General features: G+C 38.0%; 1 protein-coding gene and 1 long non-coding RNA gene across 2 annotated transcripts in view; both read left to right on the forward strand.

Moving 5' to 3' along the window:
* The window catches only part of SLAIN2 (SLAIN motif family member 2), a 61,793-nt gene that overhangs the window by 39,362 nt on the left and 3,949 nt on the right, over window positions 1-18,482 (forward strand). Inside the window, exons 5-9 of the mRNA XM_014945496.1 lie at window positions 1,919-2,083; window positions 3,890-4,051; window positions 5,370-5,729; window positions 8,148-8,285; window positions 13,561-13,638. Of these exons, the coding sequence (XP_014800982.1) occupies window positions 1,919-2,083; window positions 3,890-4,051; window positions 5,370-5,729; window positions 8,148-8,285; window positions 13,561-13,638 (903 nt within the window). The remainder of the gene's footprint in view (window positions 1-1,918; window positions 2,084-3,889; window positions 4,052-5,369; window positions 5,730-8,147; window positions 8,286-13,560; window positions 13,639-18,482) is intronic.
* Window positions 8,321-8,741, forward strand: LOC106890030. The gene is made up of 2 exons (XR_001412452.1): window positions 8,321-8,493; window positions 8,624-8,741. It is a non-coding gene; the product is annotated as an uncharacterized LOC106890030 (long non-coding RNA).

The following is an 18,482-nucleotide window of genomic DNA, read 5'->3' on the forward strand; positions in this document are numbered from 1 at the left end:
CACCTCCAAAAAAACAACTTAAAAAAAAAAACCAACCACAGAAGCACACCACCAAACACAAAACAAAACACCTAACAATCTCAGGCACTATAGCATGCTCTGAAGTGCCACGTCTACATGCTTCTTAAATACCTTCAGGGTTGGTGACTCTGCCACCTCCCTGGGCAGGCTGTTCCAGTGCTTGACCACCCTCTCAGTAAAGTAATTCTTCCTAATATCTGATCTAAACCTCCCCTGCTGCAACTTCAGACCATTTCCTCTGGTCCTGAAAAAGGGAACTGGAAGTACTTAAGAATACTAGCTAGTATTCATTGAATTCACGAATTGCTGAAATTAGTGTGTAACATTTAAGACTTGCAGTAAAAGCTGGAATATAAATGTTCCATCCCCTATCTATAGCTGTGTTTTTGCTGTAATTAAAACAATAGTAATATTAACTGGCTTAGACTCCAGAAAGGATCTTTATGTGAGGTGCAATATAAGAAATCTACTGCAAAGTCAACTTTAATTTCTGCTGCTTTTATGCTGCATTCTGCCATCCATATGGTTGGATGATATTTTTTTGGGTGCTATTAAAAAGTAATTCACTGATGCAATCAGTTTAAATGCTCTAGATGTTATTAATGTCAATTCACTTCAATAGGCTGGATAATAGTGTGGCCCCACCTTTGCTTGTACTGAACAACTGAGGAGGTAGTAATGAAGAGCAGAGTTGGGTGGGAGGAGGAGCTGAAGAAGACTTTTGTGCAACTGCAGTCTCTTTTCTCTTTAGGCTCCTTGTAATGTCAAAACAAAACAAAAAAAATCTTACACTGAGTATAAAGATTTTTTAGTAAACAAAATAGAGTTCAATTCCTTCCATTTTTTTTGTCCACTACTATCAGTAGCCTACTTATTACTGCACTAATTGAATTCTTGTTTCAGTAAGAGGAATGTCACATAGGATTCTTTGAATAGCTTAATTTCTGCTTTTTTTCTTTTTTTTTTTTTCCTTTTTAGAACTTGAATATATTGCCATACATTTGCCTGGCATATTCTTGTCAGTTGATAATATATACATAGTTTCAGTACTGGTATACCTTAAAGAGAGTTCAGTTTCTAGCAGCTAGGTGAGCTGCAACTTATTTGAATCTAAATTTACATATCATAAAGTTTGCATCTCTAGCTTTCAGCTTAATGTTTTGCAATTTAATTGGTTAAAATACAGTTCTGTTTGGAATAAAATACTTTCAGCAATGACGGAACTGATTTTACCAAAAGTGACTGAATTTCCTTTGGTTCCCACTTCCCCCTTGAAGTTCCACTTTCTAATATATTAAAATAAAATGTGAATTTCTGAACTAAGTAGTCATTTAAGTAACTATACAAATCATAAACCTGGCAACTAGGGGAACTGCAGTATAATGAAAAAGTTTGCTGGGGGTTAAAATTAATCTGAAAATACTTCAGCACTGAAATATTCACAATAAATAGCAGAGAAAATAACTTGATTTTAGGTCTTATATAGTGTATGGGGTTGAAGCCCACGGACATAAAAATCCCAAAACATTAGAACAGGAGCTGCACAGAAGGGAATAATCTTACAGTCAGTTTGCTTTATTGTGCCCAGTAGGTTCTTGGTACCCAGAACTATAAGGGAAGCACTCTTTTTGCAATTCTTCCATGGTATGGCTGTATCTAGGAGCTGAAGAAATCAGTTGAAAAACTTCCCGTTGACCGAAATGTGCTACTTGAACTGTATAGTGATGGAATCACGCTGACAATATCATATAGCGTTGTATTAATTTTTCATTGGTCCCATTGACCGAAATGTTCTGCTTGAACTGTATAGTGATGGAATCACACTATCATATAGCGTTGTATTAATTTTTCATTGGTTCCTTGAGTATAATTTTTCCCTTTCCTCCTCTTCATACAGCTCTCAAGAGACAGAGCTTGTACAGCAGCCCCTTCAGCGCAGTCAGTTACGCGAGCTCCTACAGTCCAAACACCAGTAGCCCCTACAGCAGTGGTTTCAACTCTCCCTCCTCGACACCAGTGAAATCCGCTTTAGCGAAACAGCTCATACCTCCTGGTACCTCAGGTACGTGTGTGTGTCAGTGTCTGGTCTCTCCTTTTCTTCTTCCTCCTCTTCCTTTCAAAAACATGTGCTCAAATAGATTACAATTTCATTGAACTCTAGTAAGAAAGGCACCAAAAACCCGTCAGTCTTTTGTGGGATGTTTGTAATATGCAGTATTTAAGCTTTTTAGGTGAGGCTCTTTTACAGACTTCCCGGCATGAGATACATTTAAAATGTTTTCTTTGTATATTCATGTCCCAAAAATCACTGATGTGTATGAGCAGTTAGACCAAAACACACAGCATTAGTTCTGTGGAACTAGATCAGTCTTTTGTGGGATGTTTGTATTATGTATTTAAGCTTTTTAGGTAAGGCTCTTTTACAGACTTCCTGGCATGAAATACATTTAAAACGTTTTCTTTGGATATTTATGTCCCCAAAATCACTGATGTATATTAGCAATTAGACCAAAACACACAGCATTAGTTCTGTGGTCAGTCTTTTGTGGGATGTTTGTAATATGCAGTATTTAAGCTTTTTAGGTGAGGCTCTTTTACAGACTTCCCGGCATGAGATACATTTAAAATGTTTTCTTTGTATATTCATGTCCCAAAAATCACTGATGTGTATGAGCAGTTAGACCAAAACACACAGCATTAGTTCTGTGGAACTAGTGGAATCCCAACATACATAAGCAGCTTCTAGAACTGGCCCTGTAATTGCCTGGGATGTAAGTTGCATAGTAGGTGTTTAAAGGTTAGCTGTTAGTAGTTGTAAAGTCTTTGCAACTACCCTGTTACTTATTAACTGAAACATATGGTATGCAATGAATGTATCCATCAGTTCTTCTGAGATGTGAACAATATAACCTAAGGAAGAGGTATGTATTTCAATTAAAAGTATTCTGTGAGGCTTTGCAGTAATCAATGTAAACATTAACTTCTGGCAGTGTCTTCTGCCTTTATTCTGCATCATAGATACTTTCTTTGCATCAGAAAAATTAATGCTTGGAACACATCTGTACTCAGAAGTCAGAATGTTGGCTTGTTATACATACTTTAACTCAAGTAGCTTGCAGGGAAGATGAAAAACATTGCATTGACAATCCAACTATCTGTGGTTCTCTGCAGACTTGTAGAGAGAAGCCTGTGCTGTGGTGTATTCACCAGAGCCATTACCCAGGTTTTGTTTTAATCTGTGGAGCTCTGCTCTGCATTGTGTGCTACAGTGCTGTGCCTGCCTGCAGGACAGAGAGGGGAGATGTAACTGGCAATGGAGTGTCAGCCAGGAGGCAGCAAATGGGAAGAATTTTTCTTGTATGTTATAGTTTAGCAAAAGGTCTGTACACACAACAGGTAGTATTTTCAGATAATCTGTATTTTAAGCATCCCAAACGGAATCAACATTCATTGGATCGGCAAGTCCTTATTGTCAAGAAAGTTACAGTCAAACTTTCATCTTACAAGGTAGTGTGCAGAGATGAGAACAAAAGCACAATGGGTCAGGTACGTAGCTGTTCTTTCAGTAAGAGCTGTGCAGTCAAAACTTGGTACTGGTAGACCAGATTATATGTTATTAATCTGTTTTGCCACCAGTATAATGATTTGTCAAGCTGCTCATTTTTAGAGGTAGCGGCTAAGCTCTGCCTGTGTAAATTATTTTCGGCCTAAGTTCACAATCAAATGTTTCAAATGGTCTATCAGACTCAGTCTCAGTCATAATCTATTTTGAAATTGGTGGTTCTTTTACTAGGAGGGGAAATAGAGCTTGCCTTTTTTGCCTTATTTTTTTTTTAACATTTCTTATTACTTTATTATCTTTCTGTAGGTCATCTCAAAAGTTCAGGAGATAGAAATCCTCCGCTCAGTCCACAGTCCTCTCTGGACAGTGAATTAAGCGCATCAGAGATGGATGAAGACTCTATTGGGTCTAATTACAAGCTAAATGATGTTACAGATGTGCAAATTTTAGCGCGAATCCAGGAAGAAAGTAAGTATTCTCCATCCTGAAAACAAAGTGGAGCACTTGATCTTTTTTTATTGAATAACTGCAGTAACACTTGCTGAGCAGGAATGGAAAAAGCAGTGTAGATTCTACTATGAATCTACAAATGTTCTTCTGAGAAGGCTGGCGAAGGACTTCTGCCTTCAGGGTATTCAACTATGAATCTACAAATTCTACTATGAATCTACAAATGTTCTCCTGGGAAGGCTGGCGAAGGACTTCTGCCTTCAGGGTAAAGAAAGGAAGTTGCTGTGCAGAAGTGTTCTTTAGGAACAATAGACAAAAGAAATACTCAAGAGGGTATGATTTGTAGGATATAGTATATGTGAAATGGGTGGTCGTTAGACTGGTCTGCTGCCTGCCGCCGGTCTTCTCAGGACATATGTGCCTTCCTCATGTAATCCAGTCTTGTTGCCATCAGTGCTTAAACCGTGATTTAAATCACCAAAACGTAAAGTTCATCTGGCAAAGAATAGTTAAGAAAAGCACCTATTATAGGTTTAGTTGGAGCTTTGTCTGTCTTTTTGTCCCTCCAAGAGTGCAGAAAGTGGTAGTAATTTCAGTTGTCTAACTAGGTGCTCTCCAGGCTTCTTTACTGTGTTCCCCATCAATGAAAAAAAAAAATCCACAAATGTCCAATATATGTATTTTTTATATAAATTTTATGCATGTGCTACTCTACTAATACATTACATACAAAAAAATACACAAATGTACATTAAAAAATTTAAAGTATGAGATAAAGATTACATACATTTAATTGATTTAAAAAATATTATTTTATTAGTAGTACAAAATTTTCTTCCTGCACCCCAGTGGATTGTTCTCCGTACCGCCTGGGGTACGTGCACCCCACTTTGGAGACCACTGGTCGTAACAAGGCTAGTTTATCTAGGGATAGCTTATGGTATAGTTTTTTTATTACATTTACTAATACATTCAAGAGACATTTCATTGAGGCTGCTATGATTGTTACAGGCTGTTCCATTATATCAAAATTAAGGTGTAGCCTGTGTTGCCAGTCTCCAGCCTGGGAAAGGAGACAAGTACCCAACACACCTGTACTGATGATTGCTGTAGTAGGAAGAGAAATGAGCTTACCTACTTATTTCAAGACATTATTAGATGATAGATAACTTTTTTTTTTGATCTAATCTGGAATTAATTTAATGCTTCAAATAAAAGTAGTTAAGGTGAGCCAGATTTGAGTTTGAGTAGTGGGTAGATACTCGGTGTTGTGCTGTCTCTGGCTGGGAGCATTTGTGGGCTGGAAACAAGCAAACTGTGTTTTTGTTGTTGCCAGGCCTCCGGCAAGAGTATGCAGCCACCGCTTCTCGGCGTAGTTCTGGTTCATCTTGCAACTCTACGAGGCGAGGCACCTTCAGCGACCAGGAGCTGGATGCCCAGAGTTTGGAAGATGAAGAGGATGGCACGCATCACACCGTGCACCCTGCCGTGAGCAGGTTCTCCCCGTCACCTCGCAGCTCTCCCTGGCCTTCACCAAAACAATCTCCAAGGAACTCACCTCGCTCCCGATCGCCCGCTCGAAGCATAGAGTACAGCAGAGTGTCACCCCAACCCATGATCAGCCGTTTACAGCAACCTCGTCTTTCCCTTCAAGGCCACCCTACAGATTTGCAGACTAGTAATGTCAAAAATGAAGGTAAAAAGCTCCTTCTCAAATTCATTACCCAAGTAGTTGTGTCATTCCCGTAAAGGATTTTGGTCAGCGTGCAGTGCTAAAGCTGTGTGCCTGTCTAACATCATGCTTTAATCTCAGAGCTGTTGAAGAAAAAACAGAGCAAGCAAAGCTTAAGTTCTGCTGGGGCACTCTTAGAGTCAGATGAGTTATAGGCTTATATTTATTTTAGATGTTATCCAGCCACTCTGGGTGTAATTGAGTTTCGTGGTGACCGAGTTCTATCTTTGACAGGCAAATGCACTAAAATAAAGCAGAGCCCAAGGGAAACTATCATTCACCAGTAGGATTAGGCCTTGCAGATGACAGAATAAGATGCAGGGAAAGTAACTGTGGTCAGATAAGAGTAATATGGCGAGTTATGCATACTTGTAGCCTCTGAGATCACTGAATGTTCGCTTCTGGCAGTGCAGGACTCTCAACTCTGAGCATCTGGAAGCAACTCCTTTAACTGGGCGGAAGTTTCACAAGCATATTCCCATTTTAACAAATGTACTTCTTATCTGGCAAATAAAATCTTAAATTCAGAAAGAATATACATTTAGAAAGAATATACATTTAGATATTAAGAATTCACCTTATTTTTTTCATCTTCCAGGTAAGCTGGATGCAAAATGTCTGCAGTAGATATGATGTAGGAATGCATTTTTAAATGGTTTATTTTCTGGGGTGGTTTTGTTGTTTTGTTCTCCCACACACACCTTAAGAGGTCTGTGCCACTTAGAGAATTTAATTAACTGAAGACATTTTCTAATTTTAATCATAAAACACAGTGTGCTAGACTAGAGTTTTTGGAGAAGATGATCCTGCAAATTTAATTAGCTATTGAAGAATGTCTTTGGAAGGGTTAGCTTAAGTCTCATCTAGTAATAGTGGTTTGAGGAAGCTTTAGCTATAAAGGAAAAATGTACAACACAAAAGCTGATCAACTGTATTGTGACTTAGTTGAGAATTCTTTTCCCATTCTTTTCTGGGGTTTCATGAAAGTCTTAATGCATGCTAGATGAGCTACAACAAAAATATCCCGTGAGGGGCAAGGTACCAAAAGCTGGTATCCCACGTGCCAGAGGGATGAAAATAGAGCACGCAATCATGTGTTTCTGAAACACTTCCAAGGAATTCTCTTGCTGTGGTTTTTGTGCAGTTGAGTGTTGCTTGGATATTCAGAGTTGATACAGCAGCAGCCAAAAAAAAAATTGCTGGGGATTTCTTTTGGGTTTTTTTTTTCCTCTTGAATGGTTAGAGGGAAATTTGGTTGACAGGATTCAATAGCCTACCCATGGCAGTGCAAAGCAATGCAAACGACTAAGTGCAGAAAGTACACTTGTAGGAATGTTCAGCCTATGAAGACTCTTACTTTTGTTTTCATCTTTAGTGCTTGTGCATGGTTAGCGTTCTTCTTTCCTGCATCCCTCCACAGAATCAGGTTGGCCATTCATCCTGACAAGGCATCTGCAGTCTTCCCTCCAAAGTATGTCATCAACCCAGCTCTGCATGGGTTGGAGATACACAGAATGTCATTAGACCTGAGAAATATTTAATGGCATCTTTTTGTATTCTGTGAGTGATGGTACAAATTTTAGAGCACCCTTGAAGAACCAGTATTAGTTGAATAGATAGTCAAGTCATATGTGAAAGATGAAGCATAACTGGACACAATAATTTTGAATGCTGTGCGTGAAGAGTTCCTTTCCAAGTAGGTGGCTGTTATTTGTTGTATAATGTGCTGGTATGGGACTGATCCCAAAAATTAACTCAAATAATTGCTATGTGGTTTTTAATCTTCAGAGCTGCTTTCTAGTTTATAAATAACTTTCTTGATAAAGACTTCAAAAACTGTGCAACAAGCTTTCTAGTTTGTATTAATTTTCTTGATAAAGACTTCAAAAACTGTGCAAAACTGCAAATTGGGTTTGCCTATTCCATTTCCATAACAGTAGAACAAAGCACAGAGAACCATAATCCAGGTATGTTTCAATTTCAAAACACACTATGCTTGACTTTTTTTCACCTGTGGTGAAAAGGTACATTCATGCTTTTTTTATATAAGTATTTTGTATGTGGTAGATCTGAGAATAATATAGAACCTTAATTTAAGATAGTGGAAGAACTGTAATGTAACAAAATACTCTTTTTAAATTGTGGTGTGCATTCGTGCTTTTTTTATATAAATATTTTGTATGTGGTAGAATAATATAGAACTTTAATTCAAGATAGTGGAAGAACTGCAATGTAACAAAATACTCTTTTTAAATTGTGGTGTAGTTTTATGTGGCTAATGTTTTGTGTCAGGTAGATTTGGGGTTCAACTGTGGGTCCATAACCTGAACTTTGCCCAGCCTCAGATTACATGCTGTGGTATTTTCCTATTATTTCATACAGAGAAACTAAGGCGTAGTCTTCCAAACCTGTCCAGGACATCTAACATACAAGCTGAGTCTGTGAAGAACAGCAGAAGTGACTCAAACTTCCAAGTGCCAAACGGAGGAATACCTCGCATTCAACCTCAAGCCTCAGCCAGTAAGTACCTGTAGTGACACTTCAGTTTCTGTTTCAGAATTAACTGATGGTACCCAGCTGTCTTCCAGTTTCATGGCAAAGAGAAACATTGCATGCCACACTGGAGATGCTGATCTTGATTTTTTAATCATACCTGTGTGAATCTGCTTTTGTGGTACACAAAATCTGGTACTGATTAAATTCAAAGAATATCTGATCTATTATTAAGGTATCCTAGAAGTATATCTAGGAGTATTATAAAGACTACAAATAGAATAGCTAGACATTTCAGAAAGTGTGTATTTTTTGTGACTTAGAGAAGGTATAATGCTCTGTACTGTTGCATTTTATTTTATAAGGTATCCTAGAAGTATAGCTAGGAGTACTATAAAGACTATATATACAGTAGCTAGACATTTCAGAAACTGTTTATATATATATATAATGCTCTGTACTGTTGCATTTTATTTTCAGACGTAAAAAACTTACTAGGCTATGAAAATATGTACCTCGATGATGGTTATTGCTTTTTTGAAACTAGCAAAACCTGATCTGAAAACATTCATGCAAGTTTAACCCTTGTTTGCAGTTTCTTTTCTTCTTTTGTTATGTCACCTGGAAATTATATATTCAGTGGCAGATTTTATTTACTTTTTAAAGTGTCATTTACTACTTAAAAAAGGTGTGGATGAACCTGTGTCCCCTGAAACAAAGTAGCCCATTGCTGGGCTAGTGGCTGCTAGTTTGTCCAAAAGTGAACTGCTGATGTGAGAATGCTGCTGATTTCACAAGTCTCTTGAAAACGGTGACCTTAAAGAAGTCAAAGCAAATGAAACTTAAATATTCAGTACTTCTTTATATGTCAATATTGACAATTCTTGTCATTTAAATGTTTTCTGACCCTTTTATTTTAAAACAAGTTTCAGAATTTAATAACCTTGTGTGACATTTTCAAGGGAAGAACACATTATGAATATTATTATATGTAGAGCTTTGAACTATAAAAGTTCTCTGATAAAAGTTCATCAGCAATCTAAATGTTGGACAGGAAATATAAGATAATATTTGTGAATTAAACTAATTTATTTTTTTTACCCAGTCGGCCTTGCTAACTGGTCCTTTCAAAACAGTGTGTTAATGCAACCAAATACAGTTAAATACAGAATTAGGAATTCAGACAGTGTGAATGACTATAAGACTTCAGTCTTTCTAGTAACCAGATGTCAGGATTGTGTGGACAGTCGGTGTGACACTGTGGCCAAAGAAGTTAGTGTGACCTTCTAATTGTTCATACAGGTTACCCCAGCGTCTTTCACCTTGCCCCCTTCTTCCACTACTCACAAGCACTCAGAAGGTGGGATTTACAACTGAAAGGGCACGTATTTAGTTCAAATGCTACAGTTGGGAAGCTTATCAAACTATAAAGCACCCTATAAAGCTGGACAGCAGCTCTCCAACTGCATTATTTTTGTGATAGGAAGAATAATCAAAATGACCTGAAATAAAATGAAGGAAGAAATATTTTTAGTAAGAATGCATACAGATTTTATTTGGTTTTACATTGAGTGAACTTAGTAGGGAAGAGCACAGAGGGCAGCTTAGTTGGCTAGAAGGCTATATCCAGTATTAAAGGTATATTCAGAGTGAAACTTTATGGAAAGATCAGACAACAGAAGTCTTAATGTTCAATATTTACTGAGTTAATTCATTGCAGGAGTCATCGTAGTGTGACTTATGTTTATACATGTATAATTTTCTTTTCAACTTGTGGATGCACTGAGAATCACAGAAATTATTAGGTAAACTTTCTTGACTTTCATGGGAATCTTTCCCCAAATGTGAACCACTCTAAACCAACTTACATTTAAATGTAAGTTAAATATCATTAATAAAGCCCAGATTTCTAGCTTTTACAGTTTCCCTGCTCTTACAGATGTTTGTCAGAGTCTTGCTATTGACAATCGTAAAACGGTTTGTGTATGAAGTCAATGAGTAAGTATCTTTGCTTAGTCCGGATTAAAAAAATTTCTGCAAAACTGTACATTGTATAAAAATTTCCAGAATTGTGTCCTTTTTATTGTATACTTTTTTTTTGTTTGTTTTATTGGCTTTGTATTTTGCCACCTTGCACAAAGCACTGTTAAACTGCAGCAAATTTTTGTTTTCCCTTGGCAATGACTTCTGGGTCTTGGGATGTGAAGCTTCCTCATACACCTGCTAGTTTTGCATGAGCTTACCTTTGCAAGGATGCTGGCTTGCCACCCGAGGTCACTCCTTTCTTCCTTGTCAAAGATCTGCTGTTCATAATTTACTTGCACATTTGCTGTGGCTGCAATACTGAGCTCGCTATGGTTGCTGGCATTCAAAAATGAGTTAGGAATCCAGTAAGTTTCTGAAAAGACAATTCCTGTTACAGGCAAATTGTACACGCTTGCTTAAAGAGTAGAGGGAAGATACTTATAATATGTTTAAAGGTACAACTGTAAAACATGAAAACGTTTGGCATTTCAAGTTTTAGCTGTATTGTGGTGAAAAATCCAATGGTTACACAGGCAAATTGTACACGCTTGCTTAAAGAGTAGAAGGAAGATACTTATAATATGTTTAAAGGTACAACTGTAAAACATGAAAACGTTTGGCATTTCAAGTTTTAGCTGTATTGTGGTGAAAAATCCAAATTCTTCTTAGAAAGAGATTGGGTGAATTGGATAGCAGTTGTAAGTATTAGAATCTTCATTTACATCTGATTCTCCATGCTGTTATGCAGAAAGTCCTTTTTTATATATGAAAATATATACATATATTCAATATTTCCTCTTAAAACACTGGAAGATACCTATTCCTTGGAGAACATAAGTATTACTGTATCTTTTAAACTTTAAAGTGTTAGTGTGACAGAAGGACTCTGTACTTTGTCCTACACCACGTAGATGCAAAGCTGTAGAACTTCTATGGTGGCTTCCACGTAGGAGCTGCGTGCTATCTAGTGGATTGTGTGTGATACTTTTGTACTTACCTGGCACCATTAGCACATGGATGTTAAATCTTTAAGCAGGGCTAAATATAGTATTTTCTCAAAGAGCTAAGCTGTGGGTTGTTCAAACTGTCAGTAAAGGAACAACTCTGCTTGCCAAGATCCAGCTGCTTGGCATGTTCAGAGTAAAAGGAGAAGGTGTGTGTTTTGGGGAAACCCGAGTATTCCAGTTCAGTTGATGAGAAGTAACTGTAGCTGCCTGTGTTCCTCGTGCCCCGTTTGTGACAGGTAACGTAAGAGCAGACACAGCACCTCAAGAGCACCAGCAGCGTGGATGAGCATGTGCTCCACGCTTATCTCAAACTGCATGTGTCCTCAGCACTGCTCAAATTGCACTGCCTGAAGTTCTGCACAGTGATTCAGTGCACAGATTTTAGTTATCGAGTCTCTATTTCCTGGAGTCTCCATTGAGAAGGAAGGAATTTGAGAGAGATGTATGTATATAATTTAAATCCTTTCCATATCATCCCACATCTTTGACTTGCGAGTAGCATAAATAATGATGGGGGAAGAAACTTAGTGCTATGTGCAGTAGCACATTTAAATCTGAATGAATTAGGGCAAACTAAATTCAAGTTCATAAATATGAAGGAAGAAGCTGTTCTTCATTTTGTGTGGTATAACGAAAACACTGATTCAGTACAAAATGATACAAAAGGAATACTTGTGGACAGAAACACTCTGGCCAGTGGTCTGCCTCACTGAATTCCTAGGAATTGTGCTCATTTTTAAACATCTTACTGTGCTTAATTGGCTGTTCTTGGGTATGCCTTAAAAAAGTTTATAGCAAGACCATGTGCCAGAAGTTGAATAAGAGTTGCATACTGCCACATGTTTAGTTGGTAAAAGGAATAGGTTATTTTTTTTTAATTCTTAATACCCACAGGCAGCATTTTATCATGTTTATAAACACCTTAATTCCTTTTTGCTGTTTGAAAATGATAGTTATCAAGACTAAAATGAATAGACCACCTGGTCATATTTCAGAATGAAGGTAAAACACATGATGAACTTCTTTCACAGTTCACAGGATATTGCAGAATTTTGCACTGACTGAAGAATAGGAAAGATGATGGCAATTACTTTATGCTATCAAGTTTAGAAAAGGATTAACTAATATTATTAGGATCCTAATTGTTCTTCCCCTACCTTCTTTATCGTGATATTCACCAATTGGTGATAGGATTACTGAGTTTCCTTACTCAGGGTCAGGATCTTTATGCACAGCTGTTCCCCCATCTTTCTTCCTTCTCACTGTGGAAATCAGCCTTGCTATAGTGCAATCAGTTTTATGCTGGTACAAAACTCTATACACTGAGGTGAGCAGAGATGTTTATTCATACACTGTCATTTTAAGAAGCCTTTGTGCAGGCAAAGCTTTATTTCATTGACTATTTTCCTCCTTCCCCCCACTTAAATATGCTGCGGTGAAAACGCGCTGAGTCGATGCGTTCCTTCTGGCAATAGGTAATTCTCTCCTTGCCAAGATTCTGCAGCTCTTGGAACATTGGCTTCTCTTGGTAACTGGTAGGTAGTGAGCTCATTTCGTGGCAGTATCAGCCCTTGAACATTACTAGAAAAAAAAAAACCAAGATGTAGGAGCAAAGGCACAGTAAAAACCAATTTCTGTCATGCTGTCTACACACTGGGAGCTGATAATTCTTAGTGTGTTATGTCTTCATTTTAATTTTAGTCCTCTTGCATACCCTTTTGAAGAGGAAAAAAACCAGACATCTCTCAAAATGGCTTATGTTCACATAACTGAAAAATACAATTTGCTTATATGATGATCACAGACAAAGATTTATGCTTCTCTATAGTGTTGAATATTTTTCAGAAAAGTCCTTTAAAATGAAAAGTTTAGTCTTGCTAGCTCAAATATGACAGTTTAATTTTCATCTTTGCATCTAATCTTGCACTTGTATTGCTGTAGCATGTTTGCTAGGTGGCTTGTTCTCCCTTTGGTGTTGTTTTGGGTTTTTTTTTGCCTTTCTGGGCTTTTTGCCCTGCAAGAAGCTTTACTCTTACAGAATCTGCTCATTTTGCACTGCAAAATTCCTGACACGCTCGTCTGTAACTCTTTGCCATTAAGAGCAAGCACCATTTAAAAAACCCCACCACTTCCAGAGTCATAACAGCTTTTTGAGTGTTTTACTCACTCTGTTTCTTGATGCTTCACAAGTGGATGCAATTCTGAAATTCCCAGTAAATTTAGTTTTCTTACCTTCTTAGACAAATATAACACTTCTTGTCTTTCAACAGCTCTGCAAAGGCAGAAAAATTTGCCTCGTGCTGCCTTCAAAACCAAACAGTTTCTTCCAAGTCCATCTGCAAAAGGAGGTAATTAACTTACAACCTCTTACCAAGCTCCAGCAAATCTCAGATAATTGTTCACCTGCATTAAATCTCACATAGTCTAGATTAATAAAATTGGTGTTGCATGTCGAGATTAACCAAGTGGTCCTTTCTGTATGAAAGTTAACTTTTTGGTCTAAACAGTAAAAATACAACCCTGAATTATATAGGAGAAAAAGTATTAAATTGAATTTTGAGATAAAAATCCAAAGATTGGTGATTTCTAGCATTAATCAGGAAAATCTGGATTAGAAAAGTAGACTCCAGAATCCATATTTATAAGGGCTACATTTGGATAGGAATTTTTAAAATTGTAAAATATGGTTTTTAAAACACAAGTTTTAAAAATTGTTCTTTTTTTGATTGTGCAAAAATATATGCAGCAAGTGTAAATACCATCCTTTGGGCTGGAAACAAAAGCTCACGAGTTTATCCTTGAAAAGATGAGTATAGAATGTCAACTTCTTTTGCGCGTACATGCACATGTGCTTGCGCTTCCTCTTTTCCTCTCAAAACCAGAAGATTAACCCCAACATACAGTAATTTAGACTTGTCTTTTTTTCTCAAGGAACTAGAGACTATTGTATATAATATTCTTGTTTGCCAACAGCAGAAATTGGCTTTTTTCTCTTGAGAAGAAAATGAGATATGTTGAGTCTCTAATCCAACTAAACAATTTTTAACTGATTTTTAACTAATTCTGGCAGCCTTATATGTGACACTGCCTCAATTTCACTACTAAGATAGACCAAGTTCATCATCTGGTTTTTAAGCACAGTTGGTCCTGTTGTCTGTTACAATCTAGAAGATCTTATTTTAAAGATCATATTTCACTTGAGACCAATCAATAAGCTCTGTATATGCTAGAACCCTTTAAGGATGGTGAGAGTCCTTCACAGAGATACTGAGGGTGGCTGACAAAATGCGTGCGTTTCTCTTGGTGGTTCAACAGCAGTAACTTCTTTGAGTCAACGTCATTCCACGCAGAAAGTTTTAGCAAAGTACGATGGCTTGGAAACAGGTTCACATGGCTTAATAAGAAGTCTTCAACAGTCTTTGTAATATCTCATACCAAACAGATAAAGGTTTTTTCAATGTTCTGCTTTGACGTAAGACCACCATCTCGATTCCTCTGCAAAGCTTTCCAGGCTGTCTTTCCAGTTGGCCATGCCTTTACCCTCATCTGGATGTCTGGAACACTTACTAGGCCAATGGCCTAGTCTGGACCTGTGGAAATTTACAGAAAATTAACTTCTCTTTGAGTTTATATTATTTGTAAAACGTTACTAAACCTTAGAGAATGAGAAACTGATCATATTGCACCACTCAGAATATGTTATATACATATGTATATTTATACCGTTTATAGTTGCTGTCGTTCCTCGCTGTAAATGAGGACCCAACGTGTCCTTTTCAGTTACTTGCTATTTTATAGTCTTTGATGTGTTGATTTTCTTGCTTCTGATCTGAGATTTGCAAGAGTCCGGAAGCATTATGCAGTAATGAAACAAGACTTTTGCTTCAAAATGGTAAACAACTATGAGCAACAATTGGGTTTAGTTTCTTAAAATACTGTTCATTACAGAGCTTGACAACTTTCACACACAGACACTGGCTTTTTTTTTTTACCATTTTGTGTAAAACAGTTAAAAATTACTGTTCAATTCAAATAACTAGCTCTTGATCTCTCTGTAACAGATTTGCTAAGGCTTATACATCAATCCAGTATCAGTCAGATCATAGAATGGTTTGGATCATCTGGTCCAGCCCCCTGCAATGAGCAGGGACATCTTCAACCAGATCAGGTTGCTCAGAGGCCACCCCAACCTGACCAGGGATGTTTCCAGGGATGGGGCATCTACCACCTCTCTCGGCAACCAGAGCCAGCGTTTCACCACCCTCATCGTAAAGATTCCTTCTATCTAGTATATATCTACATTCTTTTAGTTAAAAACTCTTCAACCAGATCAGGTTGCTTAGAGGTCACCCCAACCTGACCTGGGATGTTTCCAGGGATGGACCCCAACCTGACCAGGGATGTTTCCAGGGATGGGGCATCTACCACCTCTCTCGGCAACCAGAGCCAGCGTTTCACCACCCTCATCGTAAAGATTCCTTCTATCTAGTATATATCTACATTCTTTTAGTTAAAAACCATGACGCCTTGTCCTATCACAACAGCCCTGCTAAAAAGTTTGTCCCCATCTTTATTATAAGCCCCCTTTAAGTACTGAAAGGCTGCAAATGGGTCTGCCTGGAGCCTTCCCTTTTCCAGGCTGAACAACCTCAACTCTCTCAGCCTGTCCTTGTAGGAGAGGTTCTCCAGCCCTCTGATTATCTTCGTGGCCTCCTCTGGACACGCTCCCACAGGTCCATGTCTTTTCTGTGCTGAGATGACAGAACAGTTTATTGATTCCCATCATTTTACCTCTTCTTTCAGATCATTCTGAGTCATCTCATCACGATGGCTATAATTTAACAACTGTATTAGAATTGATTCTGGTTTGAGGTTGATGTGCAGCAGCTGGCCTTGGGGTCCAAGACAGATAAGGTGGTAGCTTCACAGCATCCCGCTTTGCCAGATGGAGAATCTCCTGTTCCCTGCCCACAATCAGGACAGAATCCAGAGAGGGTGGGAAATCTAAATGTCATGTTTGCACAGTGCCATTTGTTTTTATTGTTGCCAGATACTTTAATTGCAGTTGGTTCTAGTTATTTAGTTTCTAAGGAGATAGAGTTGCCTGAAGTTGTTGAGCACTAACCTTACGCGTTTACGTGTTTTTATCAAACATGGATCAGTTCAATCCTACCAAATTGTCTTTAACTAAGGCACTACCTCACTCTTTGTGATCCCATCTTACAGCTAGGACTAACCGAGTTTTATTAAATAGCCAAAACTGCTCTAAGACAAAGTTCTTTATATGTAGAGCAGAATTATTAGGCAGTTTGCCAGAGATTGCATCATGTGGGCTGCTGCTCTGGAGATCACAGCAGGCTGGAAGACAATCCCTCCCTTTATGTAGGAGAAGGAACGCAGCTCTCGGCACTGACTGCGACGCTGTGCTGACAGGAAACACTTTCTGAATTGACAGCTCCAGTTGGAAGCATGGTAAAATATGGTCAACAGAAAACTGGAGAGAATGCAGAGGACTAATTTACTGGATGCTTACTTTCACTGGGACTGTGACAAGCTGTCTTCGTTTACAACTTTTCAGTGCTTATATTCTCTACCTAAAATCCTTTTCTCCGTGGTGCCTATAAGAGGCCCAAAGCTGTGTTCAGTGTTTACCTGCTGGCATTGCTCTGTTGGTCAGTTGCTGACATGATGCTGTATTTGTGTTCCAAGCAAGTGTCGTAATGAGAAGGTTAGTGATAAAGGCTCTGTATGTTTACCCTGTAGAATCACTTGGAAATTCTGCACATACAATGGCACTAATGTTACAGGCAATGTCACGTTTTAAAAACTTCTAATATGTAATCTATCTTAGTCCTAGGAGCACTTTGCTGCTCTTGTCCAGTCATTCTGTTGTTAATGCTTTCCTTAATCCATCCTCTGGCTTGACGCCAAGGTTTTTATTTTAAGGGTTCTTATTCATTCTCCTCTCAGTTTACCCACTGTCAGGTATTGTTGACATCTCTGCCACCTTTTTTATCAGCTTTTCCATGAGTGACTTCATGCTGTGTTTATTACTGCTATCGGTGGAAAGGCCCTCTTGGATAACCTAGAAAGAAATAAAATCTAGTTCACATCTGTAATGAGGCACAGATTGATCTTCCTAGGTATCCCTGAATACCACTTCGTCTGTACCCCATTTAGGATGCTGTGTTCCTGTCATTGCCCATCTCTTTTCTCACTCCTCATATTGTTAGTATATCCCGTATTAGAAATGGCTTCAGAATACAACCTGAATACCACTTCCTCTGTACCCCATTTAGGATGCTGCCTTCCTGTCATTGCTCATCTCTTTTCTCACTCCTCATATTGTTAGTGGGTCTACCTTGTAAGATGGTAATAAAAGTGACATGAAGGACCATCTTACTTATGTACAGCCTCTGTCAAAGAGATGCAACTTTGGTCTCTGTCTTACTTATGTACAGCATCTGTCAAAGAGATGCAACTTTGGTCTCTGTATAAAAAAAGTTTATTTAGTGGAGGAAAGAATAGTTCGTGCAAATTCCCTACAAGTAAACATGATTTTGTTTTACTTTCCTGATTGGTTTGATTGTCCTGTGTAGACTGTTACTGCCCCTGCCTCAGTTTGAAAAGCTGGTGAAATTAGTTTAAGTATTCTGTTTAGTGATACATTGTGCATAATTTGAAAATATTTCTCATACTCATGAAGAATGGTGCTTATGTTTTGGCATTATCAAAGCACTGTTGCATATTCTGGTTTTATTAAGCTTTCCCAGAAAGGACTTGATTAAAGACCTTATGAAGTATCTGAATAGAGATATTAGTTCTGCTGATAATTTAGATGAAGTGGAGGTGGCTACAAATTGTTAGAGTTGTCTGGTTTAAATTCCACAGCAGCACCTTAACCTCTTTGGTGTTGGGGGTTGGCTGACCTTTTTCCTGATCAGCCAATAACTCTGGGAGGTGACCATATCTTTAGGTGAATTCTAATTCATTGGGTTTGGTTAAAAAGAACAGCGTAAAAGAGACACTAAGAAGCTCTGCACTCAGAATTTCATCACTGAAGGCTAATACACACTTTGAATCTATTTAAAGACCGTGTCACACTAGAGTACTGTATTCTTCAACGTGTTCTTTCAGGGATGGGAGTTAGGTTCACGTGGCTCTGAAGCAGTTAAATTTCTTTTTGACAAAT

This window comes from Calidris pugnax, unplaced genomic scaffold (assembly GCF_001431845.1).
Source record: "Calidris pugnax isolate Ruff unplaced genomic scaffold, ASM143184v1 scaffold58, whole genome shotgun sequence".
NCBI classification, from domain to species: Eukaryota; Metazoa; Chordata; class Aves; order Charadriiformes; family Scolopacidae; genus Calidris; species Calidris pugnax.